This window comes from Salvelinus sp. IW2-2015, linkage group LG4q.2, assembly GCF_002910315.2.
Source record: "Salvelinus sp. IW2-2015 linkage group LG4q.2, ASM291031v2, whole genome shotgun sequence".
In the NCBI taxonomy this organism is placed as follows: domain Eukaryota; kingdom Metazoa; phylum Chordata; class Actinopteri; order Salmoniformes; family Salmonidae; genus Salvelinus; species Salvelinus sp. IW2-2015.
The window spans coordinates 4103685-4118922 of record NC_036843.1 but is presented as its reverse complement, the minus strand read 5'-3'; the positions used below and the strand labels follow the sequence as shown (position 1 = coordinate 4118922).

Sequence of the window (15238 nt, the reverse complement as noted above, 5' to 3'; positions counted from 1 at the left end):
TCAACACTCAGACATCATTACGGATAGCCAGGGTCACAGTTCAACACTCAGACATCATTACGGATAGCCAGGGTCACAGTTCAACACTCAGACATAATTTACAAACGAAGCATTTGTGTTTAGTGAGTCTGCCAGATCAGAGGCAGTAGGGATGACCATGGATGTTCTCTTGATATGTGTGCGAATTAGACACATTTTCCTGTCCTGCTAAGCATTCAAAATGTAACGAGTACTTTTGTGTTTCAGGGAAAATGTAAGGTGTAAAAAGTACATTATCTCCTTTAAGAATGTAGTGAAGTAAAAGTTGTCAAAAATATAAATAGTAAAGTAAAGGACAGATGCCCCAAAAAACTGCTTAAGTACTTTACACCACTGGTTTGTTGAAATGTATGTACAGTGGGGAGAACAAGTATTTGATACACTGCCGATTTTGCAGGTTTTCCTACTTACAAAGCATGTAGAGGTCTGTAATTTTTATCAGTAGGTACACTTCAACTATGAGGACGGAATCTAAAACAAAAATCCAGAAAAATCACATTGTATATTTTAAGTAATAAATTTGCATTTATTGCATGACAAAAGTATTTGATTACATCAGGAAAAGCCGAGAACTTATTAATTTGGTACAGAAACCTTTGTTGCAATTACAGAGATCATAACGTTCCTGTAGTTCTTACTATGGTGCACACACCTGCAGCAGGGATTTGGCCCACTCCTCCCTACAGATCTTCTCCAGAGTCCTTCAGTTTCGGGGCTGTCGCGGCAAAATACGGACTGTCAGCTCCCTCCAAAGATTTTCTATTGGTTCAAGTCTGGAGACTGCTAGCCACTCCAGGACCTGAGATGCTTCTTACGGAGCCACTCCTTAGGTTGCCATGGCTGTGTGTTCGTGTCGTTTCATGCATGGAAACCAGCACGACCCAGCTTCCAATGCTCTTACTGAGGGAAGAGGTGGTTGGCCAAGATACTCGCCATACATGCCCCATTCCATCCTCCCCCTCAATACGGTGCAAGTCGTCCTGTCCCTTGCAGAAAAGCATCCCCAAAAATGATGTTTCCACCTCCCAGCTTCACGGTGGGATGGGAGTTCCTTGGGTTGTACCATACTTCTTCTTCCTCCAAACACGGCGAGTGGAGATTAGGACCAAAAAGCTCTATTTTTGTCTCATCAGACCACATGACGCTTACCGTCCCATATCCTTTCCCTCTGGGATCATCAGATGTCATTGGCAACTTCAGAAGGCCTTGGACATGCACTGGCTTACAGCAGGGGCGACCTGCGTGCGCTGCAGGGATTTTAAATCCATTAATTCCATTTTCCTAATAATTGCGCCAACAGTTGTTTCCTTCTCACCAAGCTGCTTGCCTATTTCCTGTAGCCCATCCCAGCCTTGTCCAGGTCTACAATTTTTCCCTGATGTCTTACACCAGCTCCTCTGGTCTTGGCCATTTGGAGAGGTTGGAATCTGTTTGATTGTGTGTTGGAACATGTCTTTTATACAGGAACGAGTTTCAAACAGGTCAGTTAATACAGGTAATGAGTGGAGAACAGGAGGCTTCTTAGAAAAACTAACAGGTCTTGAGAGCCGGAATTCTTACTGGTGGTACGTGATATCCAAAATACTTATGTCATGGCAATAAAATGCAAATTAATTGTTTAAAAATCAACAATGGTGATTTTCTGGATTTTTGTTTTACGATGTCCGTCTTTCACAGTATGAAGTGTACCTATGACAAAAATACAACCTCTACATGCTTTGTAAGTAGGAAAAACCTGCAAAAATCGGCAGTGTAGCAATACTTGTTCTCCCCACTGCTACATCTGAAGCTAGTTGGTTTCCATCCTATTGTTGACAGATGTTATGCGAATATTCTAAAATCTGCAGAAAAACAATATGTGCATTCCCACCTGGATTGTTTTACCTTCTAAATACTTGTTGCGTTAAGAAGCTGTGCTGAGATGAAGTAGGAGCACAGCAAAATTTACTTTTTCGCTTACTTCATGTACTGCAATAAAATCTGATAGTTCATGCGTTCTATTGTATTTTTGACTCTACGGATAGTTCTGTTCACCATAAACTGTTGGTGTTAACATGGCACATATGTGCCGACTCTGGTTGGTACGTGTGCTTTTAGCCAGCAGCTAGCAGATACAGTTGCGGTAGACTAGTCGTACATGATGAATTATTGATGGGATATGGATTATTGATCACTTTTATTGTCCTATACACATATGAGGCTAGGTAACTACGGTTCACCGACTGATTAACTCCGTGATAATCGAACTTCAACAAATTCTACAATGGCTGGCCATGCCTTCCTCCCTGCGACTTCCAATCTTGGCCACAAGCCCCCGCCGCCCCCCCGCTTTGTTACTCGCCCAAGCCTCCCCAGGACTTCTCCTTTCCCATATTTCCAGTAGCAGGGAGTTCTTGAATGGGCTGGAAAAACCTGGACTCCATACAATCAGCTGGGCTTGACATATCTGGACCCCCTATGTTCTGAAACTGTCCGCCGCCATTGTCGCACCCACCTATTACCAGCCTGTTCAACCTCTCCTTCGTATCATCTGAGATCCCAAGGGATGGAAAAGCTTGCCGCGGTCATCCCCCTCTTGCAAAGGGGGAGGACACCCTTGGACTCCAAACTTTTACAAGACTATTATCCATCCTGCCCTGCTATTTCCTAAAGGTCTTCGAAAGCCAAGTCATACCAAAAGCAGATCAGCTGACCATCTCGACATCCCACCGTACCTTCTCCGCTGTTGCAATCCGGGTTTCCGAGCCGGTCACGGGTGCACCTCAAGCCACGGCTCAAGGTTTACTAACCGTAATCATAACCGCCATCGATTAAAAACATTACTGGCAAGCCGTCTTCATCGACCTGGCAAGGCTTTCGACACTGTCAATCCACCATATCTTATCGGCAGACTCAGGAGCCTCGGTTTTTCTAATGACTGACATTGCCTGGTTCACCAACTACTTTGCAGACAGAGTTCAGTGTGTCAAATCGGGAGGCATGGTTTCCGGTCCTCTGGCAGTCTCTATGGGGTAACCACAGGGTTCAATTCTCGGGCCGACTCTTTCTCTGTATACACAATGATGTTGCTCTTGCTGCGGGCGATTCCCTGATCCACCTCTACGCAGACGACACACATTCTATATACTCCGGCCCTCCTTGACACTGTGCTATCTACCTCCAAACGAGCTTCAATGCCATACAACACTCCTTGCGTGGCCTCCAACTGCTCTTAAACGCGAGTAAAACCAAATGCATGCTTTGTTCAACCGTTCGCTGGCCTACCCGCACGCCCGACTAGCATCACCACCCTGGACGGTTCTGACCTCAGAATATGTGGTGACATCTATAAGTACCTAGGTGTCTGGCTAGACTGCAAACTCTCCTCCAGACTCATATCAAACATCTCCAATCCAAAATCAAATCAAGAATCGGGACTTTCTATTCCGCAACAAAGCCTCCTTCACTCACGCCGCCAAACTTACCCTAGTAAAACTGACTATCCTACATCCTCGACTTCGGCGATGTCATCTACAACATAGCTTCCATCTCTCTACTCAGTCAAACTGATGCAGTTTATCACAGTTGCCATTCGTTTTTTTACTAAAGCACCTTACTACGACCCACCCACTGCGAACTGTATCCTAGTCGGCTGGCCCTCGCTACATGTTCGTCGTCAGACCCACTGGCTTCCAGGTCACTACAAGGCTATGCTAGGTAAAGTGCCGCCTTTATCTCAGTTCACGATGGCTACACCCACCCGCAGCACGCGCTCCAGCAGGTGTATCTCACTGATCATCCCAAAGCCAAAACCTCATTTGGACGCCTTTCCTTCCAGGTTCTCTGCTGCCTGCAACTGGAACGAATTTGCAAAAATCTCTGAGTTGGAGACTTTATCTCCCTCCAACAACTATTTAAAAATCTGCTATCCGAGCAGCTAAACGATCGCTGCAGCTGTACATAGTCCATCTGTAAAACTACCCAGCCCAATTTACCTACCTCACCCCCCATACTGCTTTTATTTATTTACTTTTCTGCTTTTTGCACACCAGTATCTCTCCATTGCACATGATCATCTGATGATTTATCACTCAGTGTGTTAATCTGCTAAATTTGTAATTATTCGATTTGATTCCTACCTCATGGCCGTTTGCACAACATTGTATATAGATTCTCTTTTTTTCTACCATGTTATTGACTTGTTATTTTTTACTCCATGTGTAACTCTGTGTTGTCTGTTCACACTTCCTATGCTTTATCTTGGCCAGGTCGCAGTTGTCAAATGAGAAACTTGTTCTCAACTAGCCTACCTGGTTAAATAAAGGTGAAAAAAAATAAAAATAAAAAAAATAATAATTATATTAGCAGATGTTATTGCGTGTGTAGCGAAATGCTTGTGTCCTAGCTCCAACAGTGCAGTTGTATCTAACAATTCACAACAATACACACATCTAAAGTAAAGGAATGGAATTAGAAAATGTATAAATATTGGGCGAGCAATGTCTGAATGGCATTGACTAAAATACAGTAGAATACAGTTTATACAGTTGAAGTCGGAAGTTTACAGTACACCTTAGCCAAATACATTTAAAACTCAGTTTTCACAACTCCTGACATTTAATACGAGTAAAAATCCCTGTCTTAGTCAGTTAGGATCACCACTTATTTTAAGAATGTGAAATGTCAGAATAATAGTAGAGAGAATTATTTATTTCAGCTTTATTTATTTCATCACATTCCCAGTGGGTCAGAAGTTTACTTACACTCAATTAGTATTTGGTAGCATTGCATTTTTAATTGTTTAACTTGGGTCAAATGTTTTGGGTAGCCTTCCACAAGCTTCCCACAATAAGTTGGGTGAATTTTGGCCCATTCCTCCTGACAGAGCTGGAGTAACTGAGTCAGGTTTGTAGGCCTCCTGCTCGCACACACTTTTCAGTTCTTGCAACACATTTTCTATAGGATTGGGGTCAGGGCTTGTGATGGCCACTCCAATACCTTGACTTTGTTGTCCTTAGGCCATTTTGCCCCAACTTTGGAAGTATGCTTGGGGTCATGTCTCATTTGGAAGACCATTTGCGACCAAGCTTTAACTTCCTGACTGATGCCTTGAGATGTTGCTTCAATATATCCACATAATTTTCCTGCCTCATGATGCATCTGTTTTGTGAAGTGCACCAGTCCCTCCTGCAGAAAAGACCCCCACAACATGATGCTGCCACCCCGTGCTTCACGGTTGGGATGGTGTTCTTCGGCTTACAGACCTTCCCCTTTTTCCTCCAAACATAATGATGGTCATTATGGGCCAAACAGTTCTATTTTTTTTCATCAGACCAGAGGACATTTCTCCCAAAAGTACGACTCTTTGTCCCCATGTGCAGTTGCAAACCGTAGTCTGGCTTTTTTATGGCGGTTTTGGAGCAGTGGCTTCTTCCTTGCTGAGCGGCCTTTCAGGTTATGTCGATATAGGTCTCGTTTTACTGTGGAACCTGTTTCTCCAGCATCTTCACAAGGTCCTTGCTGTTGTTCTGGATGATTTGCACTTTTCGCACCAAAGTACATTAATCGCTAGGAGACAGAAGCGGATGACGGCTTCCTGAGCGGTATGACGGCTGCTTGGCCCCATGGTGTTTATACTTTTGTACTATTGTTTGTACAGATGAACGTGGCACCTTCAGGTGTTTGGAATTGCTCCCAAGGATGAACCAGACTTGTGGAGGGCTATCATTTTTTTCTAGGGTCTGATTCTTTATTTTCCCATGATGTCAAGCAAAGAGGCCACTGAGTTTAAGTAGGCCTTGAAATACATCCACAGTACACCTCCAATTGACTCAAATGATGTCAATTAGCCTATCAGAAGCTTCTAAAGCCATGACATCATTTTCTGGAATTTTCCAAGCTGTTTAAAGGGCACAAGTCAGCTTTAGTGTATGTAAACTTCTGATCCACTGGAATTGTGATACAGTGAATTATAAGTGAAATAATCTGTCTGTAAACAATTGTTGGGAAAATTACTTGTGTCATGCACAAAGTAGATGTCCTACCCGACTTGCCAAAACTATAGTTTGTTAACAAGACATTTGTGAAGTGGTTGAAAACGAGTTTTATTGACTCCAACCTAAGTGTATGTGAACTTCCGACTTCAACTGTACATATGAAATGAGTAAAAGTATGTAAACATTATTAAAGTGACGAGTGTTCCATTATTAAAGTGACCAGTGATTCCATGTCTATGTTCATAGGGCAGCAGCCTCTCAGGTGCAGGGTTGAGTAACCGGGTGGTACCCGGCTAGTGATGGCTATTTAACAGTCTGATGGCCTTGAGATAGAAGCTGTTTTTCAGTCTCTTGGTCCCAGCTTTTTTTAACCTAAAACAGCTGAAAATACAATATTTTGGTTATGATAAATATATTTCACAGCGGTTTAGATAGTACAATGATTATGATTGGTTGAAGTGGACAGAGAATAGTCTCCATACTTTGCTCTAACAGAGGAGAGACCTCATATTGCCTTATCTGTATATCTGTCTATCTGTCTCTTGACACCCACTATCCCTCGATCTATCCCCTCATCCACTCTGCTGCTCCCTGGTGCCTGCTTGGCTGGCTGCTTCACTGACTCACGCTATATATACCTGACAGCTAGGTGATGATGTTCCAGAGTAGGGAAAGCTGTTGAGCAGCCAAGATGGGAGGAGGGGAGGGGATTTCCCCTGAGAATGATTAATGAGGCTGGAGTCATGGATATAAACAACTCTGACCTCCAGTCAACCTCTATTCACACTCACACGAAGCCTATGAGCCAGCGCTTTCTGTCTTATGTCATCCACCTCTACACACCTACACACTAACACACATCTCTCCCTCTAAATGTAGAGTAGAGGGCACTTGAGTTCACGCTTTGTAAATGTCCCCTCCCGCCCACTCTCCCTCCTAGTGTTGCCCTGCCTGTCTTTCTGCCTGCCTCCCAGTGTTTTTCTGTCTGCCAGCCTATCTGTCTGCCTGTCTACCAGCTGGGATGGGAATGCTGTTAAAACCTTTACCTGCAGTGGGCTAAATCAGTGTCACACACAGTGTTTCTTGGTAGTCTTAAACAAATCTACTTTGATACAAAACTATACATCTCACACACATGGTTATGGGCTTAAAAAGAAGACACATGTACCATGTCAGATATAGAGTTGAGATGTATTCAATTTTGAGTTTGTATCCCAATATTACACTTTTATATCACAGAAGACTGAAATATAACAAAACCATTTGACATAGGAACACCAATTTTTTATGAAATGATGAAGAATATGAATAACATCCCATAAGGCCACTAGGTCAGTTGACTGCAGGAAAGGGCTACCCGCCAGTAACCCCTGGTTCCAGTGTTTACGTTCTGAGTTGCTCCACGTGTGTGTTTGGTCCCTGTCTATGGAGCCGAGGGGATATTCTGGGAAGAAGAAAATCCCAAAGACACTCCCCTTCTATGCACTCTCTCCCTTTCTCCCTCAATCCCTCGCTCCTTCTCTCCCAGCCCCACTGCAAGCAAAGCCCTTGGCTCAACCATCAGTCTAACTCCCCCTCCTTTCCTCTCTCTCTCTAATCTGATGTGGAGGCAGGGGGTATTGTTGAATAATTCAGAAGTAGTATGAATTTTTAAAGCCATTCTTTATTCCTGTTGGAGGCGTGCAGTGCAGAGAAAGGCCACGGAGGCCTGTTTCAGAGGAGCTGTTTTACTAAACGCTCATTAGGATTCACAGAACCAGCCTCTCTTATCTACTAAAACTAGCCATCATGTTTTCATTCCTACTTGTACGCCTTTCACTACTTTCGCTTTGTAGGGTTTTCAAGTGTAATGTGGCATGGCATTACATAGTTTCTTGTGTTGTTACAGATCTTCAATAAATTTCATATTCCCATGCACTGAAAAATTCATAGCCATGGCTTCATATGATTTATGCATCATATGGTATGATACTAGCTTCATATCATGTTAGCAACTTAACCCCTATTTGGAGTGAAGTGCAGTATGGTTGGGCCACTGGTACGGTAGTCTCTCTCTGATATACCGTAGGGAGTGCACAATACAGTACAGTATAGCCTGCATGTGGGTGAGCCTCGCCCCTACAGACACCCCCCTTCTATGTTAACTACGGCTGTGGCCCCAGGCGTACCCTCCTAATGAACCCCTCACCGAGATCACCCTGCCAAAAATGAAAAACAATCTTCAGAAAGCTGCCAAATAAGCGCTCCACAGCGACTGCGGCGAGTTCCACACCATTCTTTCCAGTGAGCAATTCCCACAGAGAGGGCTTCGCTTCCTCCTGTTTCCCTGTCTTCTTCCTCCTCCTCCTCCTCCTCATCCCCTTCTTCTTCTTCTCCTCCTCTTCGGCCCCTTCGTAGCAGTCCCTGCGTTCCCCCTCTACTCTTGGCAGGCAGGCGCTGGGGCTAGGCTAGTGTTATTGCTGCCCACGATGGGAGTTTGTGGTTGTTAGTGAGATGGGCCCCAGTGGGCCCTCTGATAGGCTAAGAGGATTTGGGGGAGCTGGCCCCCCTGCCTGGCCTCACATATATCACCCATGTCAATGGCTGTGTTGTGGCTGTGGCCTGGCGTTCTGTCAGAGGGCCACCCCGCCTGCTACAGGTTAACATGGGGGAAACAGGAGGCCATCTTTCCAGGCCATCTGAACCGACTTCATTTCAGAGAGGTTTTGGCCTCGGAACTCCCTCAGAACCCCTTCATTTCCTCCACCCTCGCCCGTTCCTCGGCCCTCTCTCCAAATCTGCCTGGTCTCTATGAGAATTAAAGAGGCTTGGCGAGTTGCCATAGGCTGGCAGTGTGAAAGTGCTACTCACTCAATAGTGTTTCAATGCACTCCACAGGAGATTCCCTATTCATTTATAATCATCTCTCTCTCCCTCTCGATCTAACAGCTAACTCAGGGTCCCTGCAGGGCCCCCAGACCCCCCAGTCGTCAGGCAGCAGCTCCATGGCAGAGATGTCAGGTGACCTGAAACCCCCCACCCCAGCCTTAACCCCCCAGGGCCAGGTCACCCCCATCCCAGCCAGCAGGTATGCCATGACCCATCATTCAGGCACTCTCACTGCTTCATATCATGTTAGCAACTTAACCCCTATTTGTAGTGAAGGTTGGGAGTGAAGTGAGTATACATACTGTACTTCAGTATCTCGGTACGTATGTGAAATTTTCTAGGTCCTTAACTTTTTACTTCCTGTCCCTCTGTCTCCAGGAACAGTGTGGTCAGTGTGCAGGACCCGTTCTCTGAGGTGAGCGACCCGGTCTTCCAGAAGCGTAACTCCCTTCCCCCGGGGGGCCCTGGGGGACCGTACCAGCAGGGGGTCAATATGCCCCCTGACGTGATGATGAGGATGCAGTATGAGAAGGACCCCTTCGCTGGCATGAGGAAAGGTGAGTAGACCATTGACCCAGGCACTGGCCACTGTGCCGTACACAGCAATAAGCTGATGAGTTGTACAAACAAGGCAGATGCAGAGCGTTGTCCTGTGACTGGAATATAAAGGCTGTTTCTCACATGAGATTTGCCTTTATGGCATTTATGAGTCCCTCTGATGTCTTATAGTGTCTCTTGTCCCAACTTCATCTTTGTTTTTTCCCCCCCTACATTTCCACCCGTCTTTCCGAGCAACACCTGTTTTCACCTACTCATTATCTGGTCTCTCACCTTTGAGACCAGAGGATGGTTAGAGTTTAAAAGCTGGCATCTGAAAAAAAGTTGTGAGTGAATAACAAAGCTTGGTTAGCATCACAGCACATTGCGGGGTCTCCTGATCGTGCTGATGATTATTAGTAGGAGACTAGTGCCACCTAGTGGATGAACCATTACACCAGCAACACCACTGTTTCCAGCATTCTATCCATTCATACTGTGTTCATCTGGTCTCTCTCCACAGTGGCAGGAGGGGATTCCTACATGCCAGGCCAGATGCCCAGCGGTGGCATGCAGGAGATGTATGGCAGGCCTCCATCAGGCATGGGCCAGCGTTCCCAGTACCCATACGGACCGGGCTACGACAGGAGGTAAGCATAGGGGCACTAGACACCTGAACTGATCAGCTATAGATTAGAAACCAATGTTGCCTGGTTTATGTTTTCATGCAAACTGACGGCTTGTCTGTCTGTCTTTCAGACCAGACCATGTGATAGGGATGGAGGGGAGCATGGGCACCCCCGGGAGCCAGAGCAACATGGGACCTTCCAACAGCGAGGGCAGCATATACTCTCCCAACAGATACCCCTCCCAGCTTAGGTGAGGAACACATCTTCAAAATGTAACTGAAGAAATTATATTTCTTACAGAGGGAAGTTCCCTCTCTTTTTATAATTGAATGATCACTTCCTTCTGTTATTTCCTATAGACATGAGGGTTACGGGCAGCAGTACCCTGGCATGTCATATGGAATGCACCCCTCAGGGATGTACCCACAACAACAGGTGAGAGACAGACACTAAGGAGCTCATTGATCTGGCCTCATGATGCAGGTGTAGCAGAGTATAGTTGAATGATTGGTTTAGTATTGAATAAAAGCATCACCTTGATATCTTCTGCTTCTCCACAGGGTTACAAGCGCCCCATGGAGGGTATGTACGGCCCCCCAGGCAAGAGGCACGAGGGGGAGATGTACGGCCCCCCAGGCAAGAGGCACGAGGGGGACATGTACGGCCCCCCAGGCAAGAGGCACGAGGGGGACACTGTAGCCCCCCAGGCAAGAGGCACGATGGGGACATGTACGGCCCCCCAGGCAAGAGGCATGAGGGGGAGATGTACGGCCCCCCAGGCAAGAGGCACGAGGGGGAGATGTACGCCATGCAGTACGGCAGCCAGCAGCCTGACATGTACAACCAGTACAGCACTGGTTATTCTGGTCCTGAGAGGAGGCCCATGCAGGGCCAGTTCCCTTACCCCTCCCCCTACAGCCGAGAGCGCATGCAGGCCTCTGGCCAGGGGCAGCACCCCCAGCACCCCATGGGTCCCCAGATGATGGCCGGGGGGCCACCCTCCAACAACGGAGTGGAAGGACCCCAGGGGCCCAACATGTGGCCCTCCAGGACAGACATGGGTTATCCCTACTCTAACAGACAGGGGGCACCCTCCCAGGTACCGCCATACGGTCCTTTGGGGAGAGGAGAGGATATGGAGGGCCGACCCATCCAAGATGGTCAGTGGCTCGGGCAAGGAGGCCATCGCCAGTCCTCCTACATGTCAGGTGGTATGACCCCTATGTCCTCTCGCCAGCCCCCCTCTGCCTACCAGACCTCCCCCTCCATGGCCAACCACCTGCCCCGAGCACCCAGCCCCGGCTCCTTCCAGCGCTCCATGGAGGCACGGATGTCCCCCAACAAAGCTGCCTATATGGGCTCCATGAAGATGCCATGCAAACCGGGCATGCCCATGCCAGGGCAGGGTAGTGGGCACCCAGGCCAGGTCCCACCTAACCTGCGGAGAGACCTCAACTACCCTCTAGGATCTGTAGAGGCCACCATGCCCCTTCTCAAGCCCCGCCGCAAAATGACCTCAAAGGACACTGGTAAGAGATTACCAAGTCCTTTTATTTGCTGTCATTGTCAAACCAGCACTGTTATTATCTTGATATCTGTGACAGGTATTACAATCCTGTCTCCTCTAACCCCTGTCCTCTCCACAGGAACCCCAGAGGCGTGGCGAGTGATGATGTCTCTGAAGTCAGGTCTGCTGGGTGAGAGTACCTGGGCCCTGGACACCATCAACATCCTGCTGTATGATGACAGCACTGTGGCCTCCTTCACCCTCGCACAGGTAACTGGAGACACTCTTTACTCTTCTCTTATTGTTGTTCTCAACCAATCCAGGACTGAGCCTTGATGACAGTCTGAAATGATTTACGTTTAGTAATGCTTGACAGTTCTCCACCCCAAAACAAACCAACACAACTTTATCAGATTACACTGTAAATATTAAGGGACGCTAAAGTGCTTTAAAACCAAAGCCCTGATGTCATTTGTTATTTTGTTGTGTCTGTAGTTGCCTGGCTTCCTGGAGCTGATAGTGGAGTACTTCAGACACTGTGTGATGGAGATCTTTGGCATCCTGGAGGAGTATGAGATAGGGACCATCGGCCAGAAGACCCTCCTGGGGCCTGAAGCCTGTAACCAGGGGGAGGAGCTGACCTCTGAACCTGAGATGGACTGTGAGGCCAGCCAACCAGAGCCTGAGCCTGAGCAGGAGGTGGAGAGGGGGGAGGTAGAGAAGGGGGAAGTAGAAAATGGGGAGGACAAACCTGCTGACATCACAGAGAAAATGACAGTGGAACTGATGTCTCCCCCCAGTGCAACGGAACCAGCCCCTGAGGGAATGAAGGAGGAATCTGAAGCCGAAGTGAAGGTAAAGAAGGAAGAGGGGGAGAAAGAACAGGAGGGAGAGAAAGAAAAAGGGAAAGAGGAAGGAGAAAATCCCACCGAGAGTAAGAAAGCCACAGCTGAAAGTAAGGAAGACTATCCTAATCAGTCAGAGCCAAGGCCACAACAGGCCAGCAAGTACGACAAGTTTCCCATTAAGATCCTGCACAAAGAGGACCTGATTGAGGACATGACGGAGCAGCTGGCTCACGTGACAGAGTTCACTAGCGGACTGCTCCACTGGCAGGTAGGCGGGGGGGATTCCACGGCCCACATCCAGACCCACTTTGAGGGCAGGGGAGAGCAGCCTGACAGGACGGAGGGAGAGCGAGACGAATGTGCCATTCTGAATAAAGAGCAGGAGACTGACTCAAGGACAGAGGAGAAGGGGAATCGTATCACCGCCACCATCGATGACATACTGTGTGCCCGGCTCGAGGCTCTGTCAGAGGGCCACCCCACCCACTCTGCCCCCACCTACCCATTCAGGCTGCACCAGGGCGGGGGCCACATGCACATCACCTTGCTGGAGGACGAGCCCCGCTGTTTGAACGAGGCTCCCCTCTCCACAGCTTCTCCTTGGCAGGACTCCCTGGCCAAGCGCTGTCTCTGTGTGTCCAACATCCTCCGCAGCCTCTCCTTCATCCCTGGGAACGACTCAGACATGTCCCATCACCCAGGCCTGGTGCTGATCCTGGGCAGACTGCTGCTGCTCCACCACCAGCACCCAGAGAGGAAGAGGACGTCCCCTAGCTACCAGAGAGAGGAGGTGCAGGAGCGGGGCCTGGCCTGCAGTAAGGACGAGTGGTGGTGGAACTGTCTCGCTACACTCAGGGAGAACACCTTGGTCACTCTGGCTAACATCTCTGGCCAGCTGGACCTMTCCCTCTACCCWGAGACCATCTGCCTGCCCATRCTGYARGGCCTYCTCCACTGGATGGTGTGTCCCTCTGCCGAGGCCCAGGACCCCTTCCCCTCGGCCGCCCCCCACTCCCCCCTAACCCCCCAGAGACTGGTGCTGGAGTGCCTGTGCAAGCTGAGCATRCAGGACAACAACGTGGACCTGCTGCTGGCCACGCCGCCCTTCAGCCGCCAGGAGAAGATGTACGCCACCCTGGTGCGCTACGTGGGCCAGCGTAAGAACCAGGTGTACCGCGAGATGGCCGTGGCCACCCTATCCAACCTGGCTCAAGGAGACTCTACGGCAGCACGTGCCATCGCCATACAGAAGAATAGTGTGGGTAACCTGATGGGCTTCCTGGAGGATGGGGTGAGCATGGCCCAGTACCAGCAGAACCCCCACAGCCTGCTGCACATGGCCCACCACCCCCCCATGGAGCCCCCCAGTGTTAACATGATGTGTCGGGCTGCAAAGGCTCTGCTGGCTATGGCCAAGGTAGAGGAGAACAGGCCAGAGTTTGTCTTGTACGAGGGCAGACTCCTGGACATCTCCATCTCCTCTGTGCTCAACCCGGGGGTAGCCAGCATTGTATGTGAAGTACTCTTTCAGTTTGTTAAAAAATTATGACAGGAGGATAGACAGGCCGGAGTCAAGAGATGGACAGAGAGACGATGAGATGAAAACCTTATTCTGTGGTTTTATAGTTTTATTTAAATTAAATGGAAGAAAGTTTATATATATATATACATATATATATAAACTTTCTTCTAGTTAATAAAAAAAAAAAAAATATATATATATATATATATGTATGTATTTATATATATATATATATTTAGCTCCTCTGCCCCAATTAACACTTTGGTTTTGGGATTTGAAAGATGATTTTAATACAAATATTTAATACCTGCTGTTGTTTAAATGTTGTATATTGTTTGAAGACTTTTGTTTGTACTTTTGTTTTGTTTAACCAAAGCTGGTGCCAGATTTTGGAGAGGATTCTTTCATTTAATTTTTCTCTTTTAAATGTTTTGGAATTTTATAAATGTTTAAATCTGTATGTATCATATATGGTTTGTTTTGTTAACGAAGCACAGATTTATTTCAATTGTGAGAGATATTGCACATAGAACTTTTCTTGCCACACAAAAAAGGAACATTGATTTTACACAAACATGTAAATGTTTCCATCGCTGGAGAAATTGTGCAATAGGACTAGTGCAAGATGTCTGTTGAGGGCAACTAAAAGATGTGAATCTTTTTTTAAACACTTGCAATATGTGATTTTGACCATGGGTAGGCAGTGTTGCATCAGCCAATCAAAAACATTTAAAATATTGTCCTAATTTTAACTGTCAAACGTTTGACTTGCTTCATCGTTGTCAATCATTACTACTACATCCGGGAGTCAATTTTCACAAAGGAACAGTATCTTAAGCACTTGCATTTGTTTGATTTCCTTTTTAACCCATGTATATATATATAGACTTATGTACATTGGACACTACTTCACTCTTTTTTTCAGTTTTGGTTGATTCTCTACATTCACTATCAAAAATAATGTTATTACAAAGTGATGGAAGTTTCTGACTATTACAACAACTACTTTTGTTATTGGTAAGATGTGTTATTGTTGTTATACATATTTTGTTATTGGGGTCAAATATTTGAACAGAGGTTGTATAGGTCTCTGTATGTATAAAGTTCCTGTACTACGCATTGTAATATAGCTTCAAGCTGATCAAAACAATATTTGGTAATGAAATGTGGAAATGCCAGGGTCAGGGATAACTAGCTGAGGTTACAGAAGACTTGTGAACATATTTATTTTCTTTTATGTCCTTCATTCATGTAAATTGACATATTTTTAAGCCAATGTAGTTCAAAAATAAAACTCAGAAAAGAACCCACAA

At 46.7% G+C, this 15238-nt stretch overlaps 1 protein-coding gene across 1 annotated transcript in view; it reads left to right on the top strand.

The window, feature by feature from the left end:
* Nucleotides 1-15238, top strand: part of LOC111963157 (AT-rich interactive domain-containing protein 1B-like) — a 251145-nt gene extending 235907 nt beyond the window's left edge. The window contains 9 exon segments of the mRNA XM_070443334.1: nucleotides 8943-9081; nucleotides 9261-9439; nucleotides 9943-10069; nucleotides 10179-10298; nucleotides 10408-10483; nucleotides 10609-10648; nucleotides 10828-11577; nucleotides 11695-11825; nucleotides 12051-15238. Coding sequence (XP_070299435.1) covers nucleotides 8943-9081; nucleotides 9261-9439; nucleotides 9943-10069; nucleotides 10179-10298; nucleotides 10408-10483; nucleotides 10609-10648; nucleotides 10828-11577; nucleotides 11695-11825; nucleotides 12051-13952 — 3464 coding nt within the window. The 3' untranslated portion in view covers nucleotides 13953-15238.